At 37.6% G+C, this 23649-nt stretch overlaps 1 protein-coding gene across 1 annotated transcript in view; it reads left to right on the top strand.

Annotated features, from left to right (window-relative positions):
- LONP2 (lon peptidase 2, peroxisomal) overlaps positions 1-23649 on the top strand; it is an 85202-nt gene that overhangs the window by 21414 nt on the left and 40139 nt on the right. The window contains exons 8-10 of the mRNA XM_010843980.1: positions 2269-2527; positions 11138-11279; positions 21350-21500. Coding sequence (XP_010842282.1) covers positions 2269-2527; positions 11138-11279; positions 21350-21500 — 552 coding nt within the window. The remainder of the gene's footprint in view (positions 1-2268; positions 2528-11137; positions 11280-21349; positions 21501-23649) is intronic.

Genomic DNA, 23649 nt, shown 5'->3' with positions numbered 1-23649 from the left:
GGACTCTGAAGAGTCTTCTGCAGCACCTTAGTTAAAAAGCATCAATTCTTCGGCTCTTGGACTTTTTTTTTTTTTTAATGTATGTATTTTTTAATTGAAGGATAATTGCTTTACAGAGTTGTGTTGGTTTCTGCCAAATATCAGCATGAATCAGCCATAGGTATACATATCTTCCCTCCCTCTTGAATGCTCAGCCTTCTTTATGGTCCAACTCTCACATCTGTAAATGGCTACTGGAGAAACCATAGCTTTGACTATACAGACCTTTATTTGCAAAGTGATGTCTCTGCTTTTTAATACGCTATCTAGGTTCATCATAGCTTTTCTTCCAAGGAGCAAGTGTCTTTTAATTTCGTGGCTATAGTCAGCATCTGCAGTGATTTTGGAGCCAAAGAAAATAAAGTCTGTCACGGTTTCTACTTTTTCCCCATCTATATGCCATGAAGTGATGGGACCAGATGCCATGATCTTAGTTTTTTTAATGTTGAGTTTTAAGCCAGCTTTTTCACTCTCCTCTTTCACCTTCATCAAGGGGCTCTTAGTTCCTCATTGCTTTTTGCCATTAGGGTGGTGTCATCTGCATATCTGAGGTTATTGATATTTCTCCTGGCAATCTTGATTCCAGCTTGTGCTTCATCCAGCCCAGCTAGTAACTGTATTTACTAAATGTTCATCAGAAGTGAATGTTGCATTATAACAAATTCCTTTTCAGATACAAAATGACATTTTCTTGGAAAGTGCCCTTAGACATGATATAAATATATTGATAACTAAGTATTGAACCATCTTTGCATAACTGAAATCCCACTGGGACTCTGTAGATTACTCTTTGAATAGATTTGATTTACCAACATTTGAATAATTAGAGCTATGCAAAGTGGAATTGGTCTGAAGTGGGTTTTTTCTTTACTGTGGTAGGTTTTGGTGTCAGGATTAGCATCATGAAATAGGAGACTTTGTTTCATTTATTCATATATTCATTGGTTGGCTTCTGAAGCCAGGGAAGGGGAAGAAATTTTTTTCTTCCCTTTCCAAATCACTCAGCCAGGACTCTGACTAAATTCAGTAGTATTGTAATTAATTTACATACATTATTGCTTAGCTGAATTTTTGTAGACTAGCTTGAGAACCAGACTAGCTTGAGAACCAGGTCATTTTTTTTTTTTTCTTGTAGGAAAATGCATAGCATGTTCCAAATAACTGGGTGAAAGAGTGGACTTCTGTGTTTTTCTCTCTCCCATTTTCTTTTCACTGTCAGTTTTGTGGTTGTGGATTATCCTCTGGCTGCCACCCAGCTGATAGATTCATTTTGACTTGACCTATTATTTAATCTGTGATTATTTTAGATCCTAAAGCACCAGTAAACCTGATGAAAGCTTGGCTCTGGAAACAGGGCCTAATTCATACATTTCTGGTGAGATTTTAATAGATAGACAGTTCTTCATGTCTTAATTTTTTTTTGACCCAGCTCTTCTGTTTTAGAAGATTAGCTAAAGGAAGTAATTTCAGAAGTATGGGGAGATTTAGTTACAGAGATGCCCAGTGAAGCATACTTTATAGCTGTAAAGATTTGTAGGTAACCTAAATGCTCAGCAATAGGGAATGGATAGTTAAATAATGGAATGTTATGTAGCCACTAAACTGCTACTGAAGAATACGTTTGACACTGAAAGATGTCCATATTATTTAAGTGAAAAAAACTTATTTTTCCAAAATTTGAAGACCTCATATAATCTTAGTTTGAAAAACAGGCATATAAGTGTGTGTGCACGTACACACCCACACACACACAGAATGTGGAATAAAATGCACTTCTGAAGTGAAGGTAGTGATTCTCTCTGTGGGGAAATGAGATTACCGGTGAGTATTTTCATCCTTTTTTATTAGTGTCATCAGATTTTCTGGCATGAGCATATATAACTAACATAATAATAAGAAAAAAACCACTTAAAAAGAACAAATACAAGCACAAGTAGAATATGTAGAAATATTCTACTTGTCTTCATAGAAATAACGTGTATATAGAAAATCATTCCAAATGGAATGAGTATTAACTCCTTGAGTTTTTAATTGTGTAATATCTATTATTTCTATAAATACTTAAGCAAGAAAACCAAGTTCAGGTCTTTATGAAGACTCATTTAGAAGAAACCAAGCCTGTTGTTATCACCTCTTTTTTCAAAAAGCTATTCTGGCTCTTGCCAGTCTGGAGTTCTTCCATTGAATAGCTCCATGTGCTCAGATTGTTTCTGTTGGGTTACTTGACAGACCGTCTGGACATCCGAGCAGCCCGAGTTCTGCTGGATAATGATCATTATGCCATGGAAAAATTGAAGAAAAGAGTGCTGGAATACTTGGCTGTCAGGCAGCTGAAAAACAACCTGAAGGGCCCCATTCTGTGCTTTGTCGGCCCTCCTGGGGTTGGTAAAACAAGTGTGGGAAGATCAGTGGCCAAGACCCTGGGCCGAGAGTTCCACAGGATTGCGCTTGGAGGCGTGTGTGATCAGTCTGATATTCGAGGACACAGGTAGAGGACCTCTCTCACTTTAATCTCTGATTCTCCTCCCTTTTCTAGAGCCCCCTCATAAGTCAATGGGTAATATAGATCTTTTCCTTAAAATGGCTCTTTGTGATACCTTGATTGCAAAGGACATTTATGGTACTTACTTGCCTCTGTCGTCAAGGTATACCCAACTAACCTTGATATCTTCGCGATGGTGGATGGGGAGTCTATGTCTCAGCTTTCCTGGAATCTCATTATAATGCAATTATAAATCAGTTATTAAATATTATATCGTTATATTCATTTTGGCCCTATAACATTTCATAAATAATGACCTATAACTTTTTAGAGTTTAAGAAGTAAGTGCAAATAGCAGGCAAATAGGAGGAGGTAAGAAATCTTTGATAACAAATTTATTATGTTGGCAGTTTAAACTTTCTTTCAAGGAGGCTGGTTTGTAGTGTGAGAATGAGTAATAAGGAGAAAAAATTATTAAGCCTTATCCTTGCATTTTTGACACCCTTTCCATAAAAATACATTAAACTATAAGAATTGTGTCTCTGATTAATCTGACATTATTAGAGTGAGATTTTCATGTTATGTTCATTGTTTTATTCTCTGTGGCTCAGACTGGAAGATGCTTTGGGAAAGCATGAACCTCTGTTTCATAGCTGCAGGTTGTGAGAAGACATACCTATGGTGTATGTGTTAAAGTACATTTAAAAACGTAGAACATTTAAGAATGTGGAAATTATGAACTGCTTAAAAAAATATGGTGCTATATACTTAAAATCATATGACGTTGACATACTACTAATATAAGGTAATATGTCAGTTATATCTCAATTAAAATAATTTTTTTAAAAGAGGGCATGTAACTTGGAATAGAAAATAATTAAACTCAAGATAAACTCTGTCCTCAAGATCATACCTTTGATCTTGAAATTGCAAAAGCATTGCAGGTTATAAGTAGGGGCTTTGGCAGGCCTGCCAATGCAAGCATTGAGCAATTACCAGTAGCCAAGGGTAATTTAAATGCGTGTTTACAGTTTGGTGAATATGGTTTAAACTTGAATTGTGGGAGAAAAAAGAATATGATGCTTTCATGACACCTTATTTTTCATCTGCCTTATTCTTGGGATCCTTAAGCAGGGATGGGAAACTGTGGTTCTTTTTATTCTCTTTTACTTGCTTATTTACAATTCTTATGCATTGAAGAAAAATCATTTCAAGATTTTCATAAACAAGCAATAAGGACTGCAGATTAGGTCAAGGAATCGATCGGGGTTGGTCTTTCTGGCAATTTCCAATCATGTTTTTGTTGCCTAGATTTTCTTATTCTCTCATGTGCCACTAGAGGCTGTAGTTCGCTTTTGTAAAGAAATTGGCATCGTGGACCTATCCTAGAGAAGCTAGATCTGTGGCCCGAGTCTTCAGATTGTACGTACAGAGCTTTAGGGAGGTGTTCTCCATGCAAGAGACTTGATTCCTGCACTCTGAGTTGTCTTCATTTATTTCTTCCTTTTATCTGTGGCACATTATTGTGTGAGTATTTGATGAAATTTAGAGAGTGAGTTTGTGGAGTTACTGTTATAAGATTAATGTCTTGGGCACATGACATGTAGGTATTTGTCCTTATTTCTTCCTACATTCGTGTTGATTATTTAGTAAGGCTTGGTGCCCAGCACACACTGAACATTCAATAAAAATTACCTTTCGTTATTTTAATTCTCAGTTCTCAGGAGGACATGTTTAGATTTATAAGCTTCAGTATGACTTTTTATAAAATTCAATCTGATTCTTAAATTGTACCTAAAATATCCTGTTTGGAACATTATGTAATTTGTGTGGCAGAATTGTGGAAAATGTATCCTTACGATGCCTGTTGGTGCATATATGCGTGCTGAGTCGCTTCAGTTGTGTCCAACTCTTTGCAACTCTGTGGACTGTAGCCCGCCAGGCTCCTCTGTCCATGGGCTGCTCCAGGCAAGAATACTGAAGTGGGTTGCCACGGCCTTCAGGACCCAGGGATTGTGGTCTTCCTGACGCAGGGATCAAACCTGCATGTCTTACACGTCTTGCACATTGGCAAGCGGGTTCTTTACCACTAGCGCCACCTGGGAAATCTGGTTGGTAGGCAATATATAAGGTCATAATCCTCACCACTTATTATGAGCATTGTTGGGTTTAAACAGATCCCTGTTTTAAATCTTTACTGAAACTGATAGATAGAAAATTTGTTTTCTTTTTTCAAGTGAGTATACTTTTGTGTGTGTGACTGTTAAAGAGAACTGAACCTAAAGAAAATGAAGTTTTATTTTTTTTTATGGATCTTTTGTGAAAGAATCTTGTGTATTGTGTATAAGCTTTTTTATGGTGCATGTTGAGGTTATGATCACTGACAAATAAAAGGTATGCGGGTTTGTCTGTGAATCATTCTATTAAACCTGATTTTTCCGTACACCTTGCTGGTAACATGTACTTCCTAGCCATCACTGTACCAGCTGTTTTGCTGAACACTGCGGCCATCTGTGCTTGTGGTATTGGGGACTTATTACCCACCCACCCCCTACATGACCAAAGCCTGGAGAAAGTTTCTGTTTGAAAACCTGTTGAGAAGCTGGTGGAGAGTCGGGAGTGCTGGATAACAGGAAGGCCAGTTGAGAGCAGAGTATGCGCTTGTGACAGTTACTGGTTGGAGGAGGTGATGAGGGGAGAGGAGACAGCAGAGGATTATAGCACCACCATGGGGTGGGGTTTGTGGGAAAAAGTGGCTCCGCGTCACAGCTGAGGCATTTGGGGAACACCCAGGTCTTGGCATTTTAGTCCTGGTCACATGCTCACAAGCAGAGTTCACGCGGAGTTTTGTTTTTCAGCCTGTGAGTAGGCACCGCTGTTCAGCAGCCTTAAAATAGTCAAGGAGAAACAGAGCTGCCTTCTCTTATCTCCCTTGCTTGTTCTCTTGATCCTTCCACTCACTTTCCCCAGTTTCCCACGCATTGAGTGCCAGCCTCTTGGTAGACGTGCCCGATACGTGGAGGAAGGTGCTAATAAGTTAGAAATTGATTTTAAAAACAACCTAAGATATTCTCTTTTAGAGTTAAAGTGACAATGAGGTGGGAGATGGGAAGAAAAAGACTTGGTTTACATGTAAATCCTAGACTGGGAAAATAACAGTGATCTGACTGAACGTTGTCCCGTTGTTTAAGTTCATGTTGTTTTGGTGGATTAGAGGAAGAACAGTCTTGTTTATGCTCCATATTAACTACCCCCTTTTTTCAATTTAATATTTCTCAGTATCTCCATTGAGATTTTTGTCTATTTTTATAAGTCATGGAATCTCTGTGCCCAGCAGTTTTTGACTTATATTTTAATAATTTAAATAATTTAATTATTTAAACATAAATAATTTAAATCAGTTCATAAACACTAAAGATAAAGTGACTTCTTTTGGGGTGAGGTTTTATAAAATCATGTTTGCATAATGATCTTTTCTCATTAGCTGTTCCTCAGTGAAATATATGTTGTGATATTTCTCAGGTTGTTGATGAGAGTAACTCTTTGAAAGTCACTTACTAGCTGTTTGTTCAGATGATAAAGTTATATCATTGTAAGGAATCCTCAGCTCAATTCTTAACCAATTTGAGAAGAAAAATGAACTTTTGCTTTTCACGTTGATAAATTTTCATATGTAACCTGAAATAGTGAGATTTTAAGTAGATTAGCTGTTTCATTATTAGTCTCTACAAGGGAAAAATAACTGAAGCAGCGAGGTTTTGAAATATTTTTAGCATAGTACGCCAGACATGTTACTGTTTGCTCATCAGCCTCCTTTAATAACGTGTATTTGCATATAGCTCTTCTTTGCCTCTGAAAAGCTTCCAGGTTTGTCTTGAGGCCGCAACCCAAGGCTTCCTCCACTAAGATAAGTGCAGTCAGTGATGATCTTGCTCTCCTCTGGACTGTTGTGCTCCTTAATGATTAAATAATACAGGTCTCTGGCATTTCTAATACCTTTCTGTAGAGGTAAAATGTAAATATAGTAAAAGTAGGAGCTCTGTAGGGTAGGGATTATTTTGTATTTTCTAATCCTCTGTACATCTGTACTGCCAAGCACAGTGCCAAGCATGGTAAGTGCTCTGTAAGTGCTGTGTGAGTTCAAGTAAGATTAAAACATCTTGGAAATCAGGCAGTCCTTTGGATGAGCACATCCATGCAAATGACTGTCTAAGATTTAGGAAAGACTGCTACAGAACAGTTTGATTTGTTTAGACATGCTATATTAAAGACTATTTTTAGTTCCTTAAAGACTGTTTTTCTGTTTTAAAAAGAGCTCATTAGGATTTCTTTTAGGTTTATTACTTTATCCAACTTGAGATACACACACACACACACACACTCACACATACACACACACACCTGCCAGATTTTCATCAGGCAGCTTTTGCCCATTTTTAAAGCAATAGAATTATCATCCTACCCTTTCAACTTAACATTATAACATAAACTTTTTATATTACTTTAAATTGTTTGTGAATATCACTTTAATAGTTTGTTTTGTAGCCCATACGTGCTCCTTCATTGGATAGGCATGAAAAAATTGATGGGAAAATGCCATTTTTCCCTCCCTCTCTACATACTGGAAAAGAAGTAAGGAAAGACACCCCTTATTCCTAACATTTAGATATCCTTGGCAGTGACAGAATGACCAGCCTCTTGGACTATGTTGGATTTGATTTGACTATATCTAGAGATGATGCAGTATAGTAAAATAGTTGATTGCCATGCAGCTATAAGTAGATGATATTGTAATTTTATGTAGTTGTTTTCTCAAGTATAATACAGATTGCTTTTGGGAAAATTAAGAATGCTAATCTTGAAACTTAAATTTTGAACTTAAATTTTTGTTTTTGTATCTCATACACTGGTTGAATTGTCCTGATAAGCCTGTGAACAATTACAACAATAAGCCTAGGTAACAATTACAACTATGGATCTATATATTTTCAAGTTCATGCGTATAGTTTAATTTTGAGAAAAACTCCAAGATAGTTATGTATTCAGGCTGAATAATAAGTAATTGGAGCTATACATTCTTAGAAAAATAAAAGGAAAATGTCCTCAAACTTTCCTGTGTTATGTTATATTGCTTTCTAGATGTTGTATCATAAGGAAGAAGTATTTTGCCCTCGAAAGAGAGTATTTTGCTTCAAAAAGGTTACAATTTGTAAAATCATTTATTTCCTACCTCTGTAGTTTCTCAGGATGCTAATTTGTTTTTTAAATTTTTTGTGTTTGTTTGTTGAAAGAGAACATTTTTGTGTATATTTGTAAGTGTGTAGCACTTACAGCTACATTTTTTGTCATCTTATTCATATTCCAAAGGTTTCAGTTCAGTTCAGTCGCTCAGTCGTGTCCGACTCTTTGCGACCCCATGGACCGCAGCATGCCAGGCCTCTGTCTATCACCAGCTCCCGGAGTCCACCCAAACCCATGTCCATTGAGTCGGTGATGCCATCCAACCGTCTCATCCTCTGTCGTCTCCTTCTCCTCCTGCCCTCAATCTTTCCTAGCATCAGGTTTAGTCCAAAGGTTTAGTCATAGTATGTTCTGTAACTTCAGTCAGTGAATTGCATGCTACCCATACCTTCTAGCAAAACACAAGCGCATTACAGATACTTTACATAGCTCACAGGCTCTGATCACAGTTGTCTTGGTTTGACATCTAGATTAGTGGTACACATTTGGGGGTGTCACCTGTGATGGAGGAGCTCTAGGGGCATTGAACACTCTTGGGGCTGTTGTAACTGAGGCTTATGTGCCCACGGCTCAGAAAGCCGAACTCTGACAGCAGGTTTGTAGCAAAGGAAGGGTTCATTGCAGGGTGCCCAGCAATCCTGTGGGAGACAAGCCTCAGATCCAGTTCCACTTGATCTTTGAGCAAGGGGTTTTTCTAAAGGCGGGGAACAAAGAGGCTGGGGTTAATTATCATTGCGTGACATTTCTGTGACATTTCTTAATTGTAGTTTCAAGAGTCTGAATGTCTCTGGTTTATGATTCTCTGCCCAGGTGGTCTATGGCTTGGGACTCCTTGCCTTGGAGAAGCAACCTGAGTTGTATGTTAAACAATGAGATTTATAACAGCTATTTCAGTACACTGGCGATGTTATCGACACCAGTCAGTCATCTGACTCTGGTTGGTCAGTGTTGCATTAGTGCATGATTGAGGTCAGAGGGGACAAGAAAGGAATAGAGTTTTGGATAGATTAATCATTAGCTCAGTAAGGGAACTTGGTCTGGGGGGCTTGGTTTCACTATGAAAAGACTAGACACTGAAATGGGACCCAAATTGAGGTGTAATGACACCTGCCTTTGTATCTTTTTCCAGGAAATTACAAGTGGACTTAAAGTAGGTATTACTAATAACAGTTACAATTACATCTTTTGAAAGCTTACTGTGTGCCAGGCCCTGGGCTGTGTGCTTTACCTATAATAGTCTCTCGTGATCTCATATAATTTATCAGGTTGGTATTGCCATTATCCCCATTTTAGCAGATGAGGAAACTGAGGCTTGGGTCACATTATTTATGCAAAGCAGTACTCAGAGACTTATATGACCTTAACAGTGGTCATAGATATTTTGGGTCCTGGCATCATTCATCTGGTGTCTTTAAGCAAATAAGGGCTTCTATTTGGGAAACGATCTTACAACTCTATATGCAGCATCTGATCTGTTTTAAGACCCACTTTCCATTATCAGAGTGCTCACTGGCTCTTTAGAGGAGGCTGTATGCTTGGTATCCATGGGTAAAACCTAGGTCTTAAGTGTGAATCAGGAGAACTGCAGGGCCAGTACATGCTGCGGACATTGCATTATTGGAAAGATCCCTTTGTGAGAGGTGGTCAGGAAGAGTTTAGTAGGATCTCTGAGATTTACATAGGCAGGGAGGGTATTAAGAGCAGGAACTCAACCGTATTAACAAAGGTGAAAAAAAGCGTAAGGGGTATTAATAGAACCTCAGTTGTGGTTGGAAAGCCGGTGGTGGGGACTAGATTGTGAAGAACCCTGAATTCCAGACTGAAGAGTTTGGACCTTATCTTCTAGGTTCTGGGAAACAGTAGAAAGCCTAGGAGGAGTTGTTTGTATACTATAACTGGTACTTCGATTTCTGCTGCTTCTTTAGAAAGGGCAGCTATCTAGAATATTATTTTCTCTGCATGACTGTAGGTCTAGAATCAGGACTTGGCTTTGAAATCTGCCTATCAAAAACAGTAAGGAAAGGAAAAGAAATTAATGCAGCAAGAAATGAACCTTAGAGCTTTGAGGTTTTGTGTTTTTTTTTTTTTTTTAATTTTGCTTCCCTGCTTATTCACAGAAGGCTGACAAATCTGTCAGTTCTCCAGAGAGAGAATTTCAGAGAACTTATTACTTACAAGTCCTGTGATTCCTATATCCTGTTCTGAAGTCTTGAATGTGCTAACTCCTCATTATAACCGGACAGCGTTTATTGTATCTGGTTCCAGGGCCTCAATCACTCCCCCAGATGAAAAGCATTCCTACGATATTCTTGAGGCTTTCTTGTCTTTTCAAAGGTCACGATTTACTCTGTCCTACTTTATACCAGTCATGTGGCAGGATTGCTCCGTGAGCCGGCTTTGTGCCGATCATGCGATACGGCCGCTGTCCCACTGGTCCTTGGTTTCTTTCTTGCAGGCTCTCACCCTTTCATGCCTCTTCACAAACAGCATTTGATTTCTCATGGCTTAGGCCGGAGGGTTATAATTAAAATCAGGAAATTGCTGCTTAAAATACAGTTTCGCTGGCTTTGTAAAAAAGCCACTGTTTTTAGTTTGACAAACATATTTTTATTTCGTGTCATGCTCTGCATCTGTCAGTTATGTAGATGATTTTTGTTCAGATATGTTAAAGCAGCCTCTAACATTTGAATGCACAACCAAATGTCTGGCTGAGCTTGGTTATGCCAGTTGGTGTATATAGGGTGAACGCAGTTTTATTCAAAAGGCCAGAATTAATGAAATTTTTCTATAAATACTGTTGGTCCCAGATCCTCTTACTACTATGTGTAACAAATTATTGTCTATGAAAATAAAAAAGTTGGAATTTTTCTCTTTTTTTGGGTGGGGTCTGCAAGTATTTTGAGTGGGCCTTTGAACCCATTCTAATTTCCTCCATGAATATGGTGATAATGTTTTAGCCAGCCTCGAGTCAGCCTTTTCAGACTGTAAAAAGGCAGTTACACTGGGGTTTGGGAAGTGCCAGAAAGATGCCTGGAAAAGCTATGAAAAATACGGGAATTAAATTCATAGGGCTCTCTGGGTGTTTTGGCATCTTGGAAGTGTAAGAATCGTAACTATGTGACTAAAGTATAATTTTTTTCAGTTTCACTAAGTGGTAAAATATCCAATATCATGGGTAATTTACAGTCAGAATTAAATAGAAAATAAGAATTGAATCTGATCATTCTTTGATGTATCACAGGGCTTTTGAAATTTATAGTTATCTCCTGTGGTAACTAAATGACTTCTTCCTGATCCAGAATTTTGATTTCTAAGCGATACTGTGCCTGCCTCCTGCCATCTCTCTGTTGCTAATCTATGGCTTGCCTTCTGCAGGCGCACCTATGTTGGCAGCATGCCTGGCCGGATAATCAATGGCTTGAAGACTGTAGGGGTAAACAATCCAGTGTTCCTGTTAGATGAAGTGGACAAACTAGGAAAAAGTCTGCAGGGGGATCCTGCAGCAGCTCTGCTTGAGGTAAGATTTACAAGATCTCCATCTTTATTCACACTGGAAGAGTGTGGCTAAGAGTAGATGATCATATTTAGGGAACTTATACATTCATGTGGATCTTCCAGGTGGTGATAGTGGTAAAGAACCCACCTGCCAATGCAGGAGATAAAAGAAACTCGGGTTCGATCCCTGGATCAGGAAGAACCCCTGGAGGAGGCCATGGCAACCCACACCAGTCCTCTTACCTGGACAGTCCCATGAACCCAGGAGCCTGGTGGGCTACAGTCCATGGGGCTGCAGAGTCAGACATGGCCGCAGTGACTTCGCACGCACGCATGCGATACACTGATGTGGGTTTAGTCATGGGAAAATTACTTCAATACAAACTAAAGTCTGAAGCCATTTGATAATTTAAAATGTCTGAGGGATTTTCTTTGTTCTTTTTCTAATAATTCCTCTTGTTTCTTTTTTTCCTTTTTTATCAGTTTAGTTGTTTAGAGAATAGCAATTCTTTAAGATTGCTACAAAAAACAGCAAGCAAGTCTCCTCCCTGGGGTACCTTATTTCTTTTTCTGCACTTTGACCCTCTTACTTTTAGGTCTTTCTTGAGATAGTGTGGCTCTATTGCTTTCTTGATTTTAGACGTAGGTCTTTCTTGAGATAGTGTGGCTCTATTGCTTTCTTGATTTTAGAGGTTTGGGTGTTATCTGTGGATTCCTTTCTATAGGAGATGAGTTTGCTGCCTATACTTCCAATCTCCCAATATAAATTGTATCCTGATTTTGTTAAGTCATTGTTGAGTGTTTACACTATCACAGTTATATAAGCGCTTTTCACAGTTGAACCATGTGAACCATGATCACTCTTCTTTTTCTGTCCTTTGTGTTTTTTTGTGTTTTTAAAAATGTTTTTGAAGTTAATGATTGTCTTGTTTCTTTTGTTTACTTTCACCAACTATCTGATTCTTTTTGGGAAACTTTCAAATACTTTGTGTTTTATTGATTTTTGTCTTCCGTCAATCTAAATTGGTTGTTCCCACCCTGGGCATGGAGCTGTGGTCCGAGGGTCACTCTTCGCCTCCTCCATGTTGGGTTTCCTGATTCCTGTAGTCCATGTCTTCCTCTTTTTTGATTTATCCTCTCATTGTCCTGGTGTTAGTCCCTCAGTAGCTTTCTGAGAAAGCCTGAATGTAAACATTTTTCAACTTTGAATATCAGAAAATGTCTTTATTGTTCTCTCATACTTGATTGGTAGTTTGACTGGGTATAGAATTCCAGGTGGAAATAATTTTCCTGCAAACTTGTAAAGACAATTTCTCCTTTGTTTTCCAGTCTTCATTGTTGCTGTTGATGAAACAAAGCTGTTGCGGTTCTGACTTTTGTAACTTGTTTTACTCTCTGAAAACTTTTCAGATCTCCACTTTATCCCAGTGTTCTGAAGATTAACTAATCTGCCATGGCATAAGTCTCTTTGTTTCCATTTTTGCTGATGCTTTGAAGACTCTTTGTATTGAAAAATCCTCTCCTTTTATTTCTACAAAAGTTTCTTGAATCTTTTTGTTGGTGATTCTTCTCCTTCATTTTTGGGGAGCTCCTATTAATTTGATGTTAGATCTTTAATTTTCTTATCTCTCCTATTACTCACCTTTTTTTATGGTTTGCTCTACTTCCTCTGAAGACTTCCTCAGCTTTATCTTTTAATCCTTCTCTGAGTTTGTCATTTCAGAGAACGCCCCCCCCTTTTTTTTAACTTCTCTGCATGCTCTTTTTATAGTATCTTGCTCTTGTTACATAGTTGTAAAATGTCCTTTTATCTCTGTGAGAAAAATACTAACAGATTAAGAAAATTTTTTTCTTTCTTTGCTCTAAAGCTTCATTTGTCTGTTCATTACATATATTTTTTCTGGTCTCTGTTTTTTATATTAGAATCTTTCATTAGATGTCTGACAGTTTTGTCTGTTCATATATAAAATTAGTTGATTGGTTGGTTGCTAAGTCCTGTCCAACTCTTGGCAACCCCATGGACTGTAGCCCACCAAGCTCCTCGGTCCATGGGATATTCCAGGCAAGAATACTGCATTTGGTGGCCATTTCTTTCTCCAGGGGATCATCCCAACCCAGGGACTGAATGTGCGTCTTCTGCTTGGTGCATGGATTCTTTACCATTGAGCCACCAGGGAAACCCCATTCATATTTAATAGGATTTTAAAAAGCTGATGGGAAGCTATAAGCATGTGAGAGAGGGTTTATTGATTACGATTTTCAGGGTAGGTCATCTGACTAATATATTTGATTAGGGAACCTCACGTGTCAATAACTTTAGGTCTTTTTTTAAGGCTGGTCACATTTCTTAGGGAAGACTCTTCAAGTCTCTTGGCTTGAGAATGAAGGCCCAGCTGCCAGCCTCTGGGAGCCAAGCAGGGGAAGCATTCAGCATCCCGGATGTATGCACTCACCCGAGCTGTTGATTTCAGTAGAGTATGTACTCTGCTCGGCTGTGCTGTGTCACTTGCGCAGGGACCTGCTGATTTATGTTCTTAAGGAAATCCCAGTACTTTACTGGGATAGGGGAAGGGATCTGGCATCTGACTGCTTCTTAAGTTTACTTTAACCAGTCCTCTTTATTTTACCACTTCTGCCCCTCTCTTTACCCTGGTTTATGTAAAATAATATTAATATTCAAATTGGTTTTTAAAACTGAGGGAAAACTTGCTTTGTGAAAGTTTTTTTTTTTTTCCCTTGCTTTGAGTTCCCTCTGGCTTCCTGATTCTTTTCTGTTGTAATCTCCTGAGGACAGGATGGACTGGGTTGTGTCTTACAAGTAGGGAGACCATCATTTCTGTTTTGCATGGGACACTCCTGGTTATGCCTAATTCTTAATTGCATTCTCTTTTAGTCTTAGAAGTGGGGCCTCTTTGGACAATAAAAAGCATAGTTACCTCACTTTAAAAGCCCCAGGGTTTGGAGATAAGAGTTTTATTTGGTTTGGTTTTGCTTGTTTTTATTCAAAGACAGTTCTCGTTTGTCTCAGTAACTAGTTTACTAATCAGTACTACGAATGATAGAATAATAAACATTATTTAAGATTTCAGTCGTTTGTTAGATGCTGACTTTAGACTTGAAGACTTGAATTGGAGCATTTTTCAGATAATATAACAGATTCTCTCATTAGACACACACTGTACCTTGTTGAAAAGAACTTAATGTGGATTCCCTGATAGATAGTTAGATTTTCCCAACAGACTGTCTGTGAGAGTTGTGAAACAAGTCCACCAAAGACAGCTTCACAAGTAGTAGGAGGAGAGGAATAGCCCCCGTATGTTTGTTTGACTGTATGTTTTAAGTGTTCACCTAGTACTTTGTGGCGATTCAGTAATGTTTGTTGAATTGATGTTTGATGAGGAGTAGCTGACATATATTTATATTTTCTGACATAGAACTTGATAGTCACTCTTTTGACAATTGATTTATTAATATTCTAAACTAAAAGTACAAAAACCTCAAATGATACCTTTAAGTAAGTGCCACCCTGGGTTGCGTGCTTATCTCTGAGGTTTAGTGACTGATAGCATCAGTTCCTTATTGACTGTGGTTCTGTAGAGTGAAGCAAGATGCAGATATGGAAGAACCAAGGGATGTCCCTGACATCCTCCTCCCCACCTACCCAAATCCTGGGTGAGAATTTCTCATGCCTCACAGTGTATTAAAGCAAGAAGAATACATGTAAAAACACTTTGTAAACTGTAAAGCAGAAGTAGATGTTTTTCTGGAATCCCCTTACCTTCTCCATGATCCAAGTGTTGGCAATGTGATCTCTGGTTCCTTTGTCTTTTCTAAACCCAGCTTATACATCTGGAATTTCTTGGTTCATATACTACTGAAACCTAGCTTGAAAGATTTTGAGCATAACCTTGCCAGCAGGCCAAATGAGCACCATTGTATGGTAGTTTGAACATTCTCTGGCATTGCCCTTCTTTGGGATTGAAATAAAAACTGATCTTTCCAGTCCTGTGGCCACTGCTGAATTTTCCAAATTTACTGGCATATTTAGTGCAGCACTTCAACTACATCAACTTTTAGGATTTGAAATAGCTCAGCTGGAATTCTGTCACCTCCACTAACTGTTCATAGTAATGCTTCTTAATGCCCAGTTGACTTTACACTCCAGGATGTCTGGCTCTAGATGAGTGACTACACTATTGTGGTTATCTGAGTCATTAAGACCTTTTTTGTACAGTTCTTTGGTGTATTCTTGCCACTTTTTCTCAATCTCTTTTGCTTCTATTAGGTCCTTACCGTTTCTGTCCTTTATCGTGTCCATCCTTGCATGAAACGTTCCCTTAATATCTACAATTTTCTTGAAGAGATCTCTAGTTTTTCCCATTCTATTGTCTTCTGCTATTTCTCTGCATTTTTCATTTCTTATCTTTTTGCTAGTCTTTGGAACTCTGTATTCATTTAGGCTTATCTTTTCCTTTCTTCCTTGCCTTTCACTTCTCTGTTTTCCTCAGCTATTTATAAAACCTCTTCAGACAATCACTTTGCCTTCTTGGATTTCTTTTTCTCTGGGATGGTTTTGGTCACTGCCTCCTGTACAGGGTTACAAACTTCTGTCGATACTTCTTCAGTCATTCTGTCTACCAGACCTAATCCCTTGAATCTATTTATCACCTCCACTGCATAATCATAATGGATTTGATTTAGGTCATAACTGAATGACCGAGTGGTTTTCCCTACATTCTGAGCCACAGTCAGCTCCATGTCTTGTTTTTGCTGACTGTATAGAGCTTCTCCATCTTTGGCTGCAAAGAATATAATCAATCTGTTTCACTGTCTACACGAAATCCTTTGACTATGTGGATCACAGCAGACTATGGAAAATTCTTAAAGAGATGGAAGTATCAGACCACCTTAACCATTTCCTGAAAAACCTGTATGCAAGTCAAGAAGCAACAGAACTGGACGTGGAACAACTGACTGATTCAAAATTGGAAAAGTAGTACAATAAGGCTGTACGTTGTTACCCTGCCTATATAACTTGCATGCAGAGTACATTGTGAGAAATGCTGGGCTGGGTGAATCTCAAGCTGGAATCAAGATTGTCAGGAGAAATATCAAGAACCTCAGATATGCAGATGATACCCTTCTAAAGGCAGAAAGTGAAGAGGAACTGAAGAGTCTCTTGATGAGGGTGAAAGAGAAGAGTGAAAAAGCTGGCTTAAAACTCAGCATTCAAAAACTAAGATTATGGCATCCAGTCCCATCACTTCATGGGAAATAGAAGGGGAAAAAGTGGAAGCAGTGACAGATTTTATTTTCTGGGGCTCCAAAATCACTGTGGATGTTGGCTGCAGCCATTAAATTAAAAGATGCTTGCTTCTTGGAAGAAAAGCTGCGACAAACCTAAACAGCTTATTAAAAAGCAGAGATATCACTTTACCAACAAAGGTCCATGTAGTCAAAGCTACGATTTTTCCAGTAGTCATGTACAGATGTGAGAGCTGGAACATAAAGAAGGCCAAGTGCCAAAGAATTGGTGTTTTCAAATTGTGGTTCTGCATAAGACTTGGGACTCCCTTGGATAGCAAGGAGATCAAACCAGTCAATCCTAAAGGAAATCAACCCTAAATATTAATTGGAAGGACTGGTGCCTAAACTGAAGCTCCAATACTTTCGTAACGAGCCAACTCATTGGAAAAGACCCTGATGGTGGGAAAGATTGAAGGCCGAAAGAGAGGGAATGACAGGAAATGGGATGGTTGGATGGCATCACCAACTCAATGAACAAAAAGTTTGAGCAAACTCAGGGAGATAGTAAAGGACAGGGAATGCTGGAGTCCACGGGGTTGCAAAGAGGCACAACTTCACTACTAAACAACAACAAAGTGTGCTAAAGCTGCCATAACAAATACCACAGACTGGATTTCTTTAAGAAAAAAACAAACATATGTATTTTCTCACAGTTCTAAAGCTTGAAGTCTCAAATCAAGGTGTTGGCAGGTTTGATTTTTCCTGAGGTCTCTGACTTGTGCCGCCTTCTCACTGTGTTGTCAGATGACCTTTTCTCTGTGCTCATGCATGCCTCATCTCTTCCTCTCTTACAAGGACACCAGTCATATTGGATAAGAGACCCACCCTTCATGGCCTTTTCTAACCTTAATTACCTCCTTAAAGACCCTTTTTCCAATTATACATTGAGGGGATACGAGTCAATCTATAACTAAAGATAAATACGCAACATAAACATAACATATATGTGCCGTTGTACTAATGATAGATATTTATACATGCGGCACATACAGAATACATTTTTAAAGGTTAAGCAGTTATTTTTGGTGAAAATGATGTATTTTAATTAGGTAATTGTTTTTATTTTATTTTGTACTGTGGCTGTCAAAGCTTATTCCAGAAATAAGTGTCAACTCCTGTTATTTCCTTACTGTTCACATTTTTGCCTCTATTATCTTTAATGATATGTTGCAGAAATCTTTTTAAACACTCCATTCATCCATTTATATTCTATAAAAATACTGAATCAGGAAAACATGGACTGCAGTTGTACTATCATCACAATTAAAGCAGATGAGTGAGGATTCCCACATCAGCCCATTATGTTATGGGATTTCTACTCTTCTCTTAGAATATCTCATATGTGTGTGATGTGTATTTCAAGTGAGGGCATTACTCTTGTAGTAAATATTTTAAAAACTAATTTCTTTCTGGTATTTATAGACATATTAAGATGAATATATGTACTCATATTTTCTACTTGCACCTCAGGGGGCTTTTGTAAACATTCCACTTTGATGACCCCTGGTCTAGACAAAATATAGATGGAGTCACAATTGGACAGTGGCTTCACAGGCATGCACATTGTTACCTGTTGTATCCTACGTGTTGCTACATGTATCCTGTGTAGTCAAATACTTTTGAAACTTTTTAAAGAAGTCATGATTATGCGTGAAAATTCTGCAGGTGTTATCCTAATAATGTTCTGTCATTTATTATTGCACAGAGGAGTCTAAGGCTTTTCAGTTTGTAGTGTTGAGTCTTCTGGAATATTTTCTTGGTTATTTCTTTAATTACATTTGCTGAGACCTCTTCTTTAGTTACATCAATTAGGTATGAATTGGATATTGTTATTTTTTTCCATATCTTTCCTCTACATAGCCTTACTGCCTTCGTTTTCTATGTTCTGGACATTTTTCTCAGCTTGGTCATTATCACTGATTTAATTTCTATGGTATTTGTGTGTGGCTTCCAGAGTTGATTTTAGTTATTTTACTGTACTTTATTTTTTACTTTTGTTGTGAAAAAATATAACTAACAAAAGTTGAGAAAATAGTATGCTGCTGCTAAGTCGCTTCAGTTGTGTCTGACTCTGTGCGACCCCAGAAACGGCAGCCCACCAAGCTCCCCTGTCCCTGGGATTCTCCAGGCAAGAACACTGGAGTGGGTTGCCATTTCCTTCTCCAGTGCATGAAAGTGAAAAGTCAAAGTGAAGTCGCTCAGTCATGTCCAACTCTTAGTGACCCCATGGACTGCAGCCTACCAGGCTCCTCCATGCGTGGGATTTTCCAGGCAAGAGTACTGGAGTGGGGTGCCATTGCCTTCTCCGGAGAAAACAGTATAATTAACCATAAAATTTGTCACTTGCCTTAACAATTGCCATCTCATGGCCAGTGGTGGTGTTTTTTTTTGGCTGTGCTGGGTCTTTGTTGTGGCACGCAGGCTCTCTGGTTGTGGCACGCAGGCTCACTTGGGCTCTGGAGTGTGCAGGCCCAGTAGTTAGTTGCATTGCTTAGTTGCCCCACAGCATGTGGGATCTTAGTTCCCCGACCAGGGATTGAACCTGTGACCCTTGCATTGGATGGCAGACTCTTAACCACTGGATTGCTAGGGAAGTCCCTCATGGCCAATCTTGTTTTGTCTGTTCCTACCCATTCTCCTTCATCCCATTCTTACTTATTTTGAATCAAATTCCAGACGTCATATCTTTTCATAAATACTTTAGCATCTACCTCTAAAAGGTACAGACTTTTAAAAAGTATCACCATACCATTAATATCATACTTAGAGATGATAGTTGCCTCATCATGTATAATATGTGGAGTATATTCCTGGGTTACCTAACAAATATCTGTAGTTCTTCTTTTGCCAGAAACAGTTACTGAAGAACAGTTCTCGGCATACACCCCTTCCCATAGTTTAATCACTGTGCTGACTTCACATCCCTGAGAATACAATGTCATATCACAGCTGTTTCCATTCCCAGTCATTCTGCATAGGTAGGAATTAATAGTTTGGGGTTTACATAGAGATAACTTTTAATGAGAAGAAAGAAAAAACAGTTCTGGTCATTCCTGAAATCTTCTCCTTTATGTGGGTGAGTTGGGCCATGGAAGCCCTCATTCCAAGGCTTGGGGAAGAAGCAGAGGTTTGATAGCTGAAAAATTCTCACTATAAAATGTGTCACTCCCTGGATTCAACAGTTTACCTTAAGGTTTCATCAGAGTAATGGTTCCTAGAAACGCTTCTTATCTGGCATTCTAATGATCATTATTATTTTTGATGTTGTTCAAACCCTACAGTTTTTTTTTTGTATTTTCCTAATAAAAGATGGAGGTATGCAAATTGAGCATCACTGATTTTCTCTCCTCCTAACCTAGGTGTCCAGTAATACACTTTAAAAAGACCTCATTCATAATCCAGAAAACATTGCTTTACTGATTTTCCTACTTTTAAAAAAGCTCAGTGTCTTAAAATTTTAAGGGAAAAAAATTATTTCTCTTGGATGGCAACATATCCAACATGTATGTATTAAATTTAATTACAGCCATTAAATGAGAAATTTTTACTTAACTAGCCAGTCAGTTTAACTAAGATTGCCATACATAGATGAGCAATTTTCAGATCATTGGTAGACAGTAATATTACACTTAGCCAGTTTATACTGAACATAATTAGAATTGTCTTTGACTTGACATTTAATATTATTTTAAGTCTTATGAAGATATAAATAGTAGAACTCCCTGGGAATTGTATTCTAGATATACACTGAGTTACCAATAACAATGAATATTTAACAAAATTCAAGAGTTTTCAAGAAAAGGGCTTCAAATTAAGACTAACTTGTGGATACGTTTAAAAATAAGTAAAACTTTAGAAAGGGAATCAGAAGCAAGGAAAAGCTGGTTATATAGTAAAATTGTGATTGATTTAAGTATTTAAGTCATTTTACTTCCTTTTTGACTATGCATGTTAACCCTGTTTATATCTGTACTAATCCAGTCTAAGCGTAAGTGTTAAGATATTGAAGTTTAAAACGTGGAGGCCACGTGTTGCCTTCTTTAAAGTCCAGTGTAGGCCTCTCCCCTGTGAGTGCCTACAACTTGGAGCATTTGAACAGTGATCTGAGAAGATACAGTCTCCTTAATATATAGTTGTTCAACATTTTAAGAATCTAATTAGTAAATATCTAATTTATTCAATTAAAATATTTTCAAGGGATAGTAATATTTTGCTCATTATGAACAGAAAGATTTTGCTTTTTAAAAAACCATCAGGAACATTCCCTGGTGGTTCAGTCTTTAGGACTCCGTGTTTCCAACTGCAGAGGGCATGGGTTCAATTCCTGATCAGGAAACTAGATCCTACTTACCATGATGAGCCGAAAAAAGAAAAACTGTTAAAGACTTTCTGATAATGTTTGAGAAGGAACATACTAATTATTATTTTACCTATTACCTTAGAATTTCAAAATACCATACACATTTACTTTATATTCTCATAGCAGTTGAGAGAGGGTGTGTTACCAGGAGGTAAACTGGTTCTGCGGGATTGGTAGCTTATTTGTGGCCACATAGTGAGTCATTAATAGATTTTGAGAACAAAGTTTGAATGGTTAATTTTTGCTTGTTTGTGCTTTTATATGTTTAAGAGAATTTTAACATTGAACATGTTTCCCATTTTTAATGTTATCCCCATATTTCCCAAACTAACTGTATTGAGCAGAAATATCATCGTGTGTTTTAATTTATGTGGTTTTCTGTTGGAACTACTGCCTCTGTTTCAGTGTTTCTTGTTCTCCCACAGGTGTTGGATCCTGAACAAAACCATAACTTCACAGATCATTATCTAAACGTGGCCTTTGACCTTTCCCAAGTCCTTTTTATCGCTACTGCCAACACCACTGCTAGCATTCCCCCTGCCTTGTTGGACAGGATGGAGATCATTCAGGTGCCAGGTACTTGCCTTGTAAACAAAAGTCATTACTTTGTTAAATAAAAGGCTATTTGTTGCTTTTCTGAGCAGAATTCTTTAAAACTGGTCGAGCTATGGAATTTTGAGTAAAAAATTGATTTGCCAGTGTTGATCAGAAGTTCTGAATCTGGCATATAAACCAGCTTTTATATAGATTTAACATCTATAAAATAAACATGACAGATAAGAGTGTGTTTATGTTCTATACAATATACATTGTATGTTCTGTAACACTTTCAGATTCAACTTAGCATTGAAAACTGATTATTTTTATGGAAAATAAGATATTCTTCTTTGAAGCAGTTTCTAAAATTATAGATAAAATAATTTACTTTTTCAAAGTATATGTCTAAAAACCAAAAATAGATCTCATTGCCAGTGTAGCTTCCTGTCTATCAGATTTGGAAGTTTTTACTATCTCTTAGAAAATCTAATCATTTATTCTCATTAGGAAGTAGATCCTAAGACTTCTCTTTATTACATCTGGCCTCATTTTTATATAAAATTACAGAGTACTTTCAAATTCTTCTTTTTAGTTGAATCTGTCAAGTACTTACATACTTTTTTTTTTTTAACCATGCCTTCTTCACAGGACTGTGTTTTTTAAAAAGTCCTTAAGTTGTGTGTGTGTTCAGTCGCTCAGTCATGTCACTTTTTATGGCCCCATGGACTGTAGCCCACCAGGCTCCTTTGCCCATGGAATTTTCCATGCAGGAATACTGGAGTGGGGTGCTGTTTGCTACTCCAGGGGATCTTCCTGACCCAGGGATAGAACCCGTGTCTCTTGTGTTTCCTGCTTTGGCGGTGGATTCTTTGCCACTGTTGCTGCCTGTGAAGCCCTTTTTAGTTACTAACACTAAGTAAATCCCAGTGTTTTCACCTTATTTAAATTGTCCAGAATTACTTCTCCCTAGAAAAGATCAAATGTCAGTGGGTATCTTTTAAAATAAAAATAGATAACAATAAATATAATCTGAATATATATTTCATATTAAACTGAAATATATTTTTACTCTCAAGTAAATGATAATTCAATTTCTTAGTTATCTGTGAACCCTGCAGGATCCTGTAGTTTTAAAATACGGTGGAGTATTTTAAAATTGCTTTGTGCTTATTTATAAGACTAAAATAAATAACTAATGAGACCCAGTTGCATGGAAACTCCAAATTCAGGCAGAAATCCATAAGATATATTAACATATTCACCAAGTGAAATAATCAGGACAGCTGCTGCAGAGGTGGACATTGGTGCCACCTTCTTCTCAGGTTTGCTTATCTTATCTTTTAGCTCTAATGGTGGTTTTTAATCTCCTTTTTATACCAAAAGATAGATTCCTGTCCATTCATCTTTTTAATTTTTGCTTGTTAAATGGAAAGGGGGCAATCATTATAGGGGACACTCATTTTACAGGACTTAAAGAGAAAGTAAATTGTTACTTATTGAGACTTTTAAGTGGATAAGACCATAAAGTATTTTAAATATATAAATTATCTATGTAATTCCAACATGTAAGGAAAAAACTCTTATAGGGACGCCGTAGTTTCTGTTTTGTTTGTTGCGAAAATTTACAGTTGGACTTCTGGAAATAGCCCCTGTGCAGCTCTTCCCTTGAAGTCTTAATAGAAGCCTCTGTTGTTACTGTTGTAAGTTTTTTTCAATTACGCAGAAAATTATGCTAGAGAAAAAGGATGGCTTTATTTTTCTTTTAAATAATAAAATAAAACTTGCATTTAAATTGAGGAGATTTAAATTATATCTTTATCTTAATGAAAGTGAGATTTTTTTTCTCTTTAAGAGAGATACCATTTTATTTATTTATTCATTTTTTTGCCTCTAAGTTGATTTCTTTTCTTTTTTTTTTTTTTATTTTCTTTTTTAACTTTACAGTATTGTATTTGTTTACTGAAAGAGAAACTCCCCAGGTCAGTAGGTGCCCAATATGCTACTGGAGATCAGTGGAGAAATAACTCCAGAAAGAATGAAGGGATGGAGCCAAAGCAAAAAGAATACCCAGCTGTGGATGTGACTGGTGATAGAAGCAAGGTCCGATGCTGTAAAGAACAACATTGCATAGGAACCTGGAATGTCAGGTCCATGAATCAAGGCAAATTGGAAGTCGTCAAACAAGAGA

The sequence above is a fragment of the Bison bison genome, unplaced genomic scaffold (genome assembly GCF_000754665.1).
Source record: "Bison bison bison isolate TAMUID 2011002044 unplaced genomic scaffold, Bison_UMD1.0 scf7180017864192, whole genome shotgun sequence".
In the NCBI taxonomy this organism is placed as follows: domain Eukaryota; kingdom Metazoa; phylum Chordata; class Mammalia; order Artiodactyla; family Bovidae; genus Bison; species Bison bison.
The sequence above is the reverse complement of the archived record's forward strand: the minus strand, read 5'-3'. Positions and strand labels throughout refer to the sequence as shown.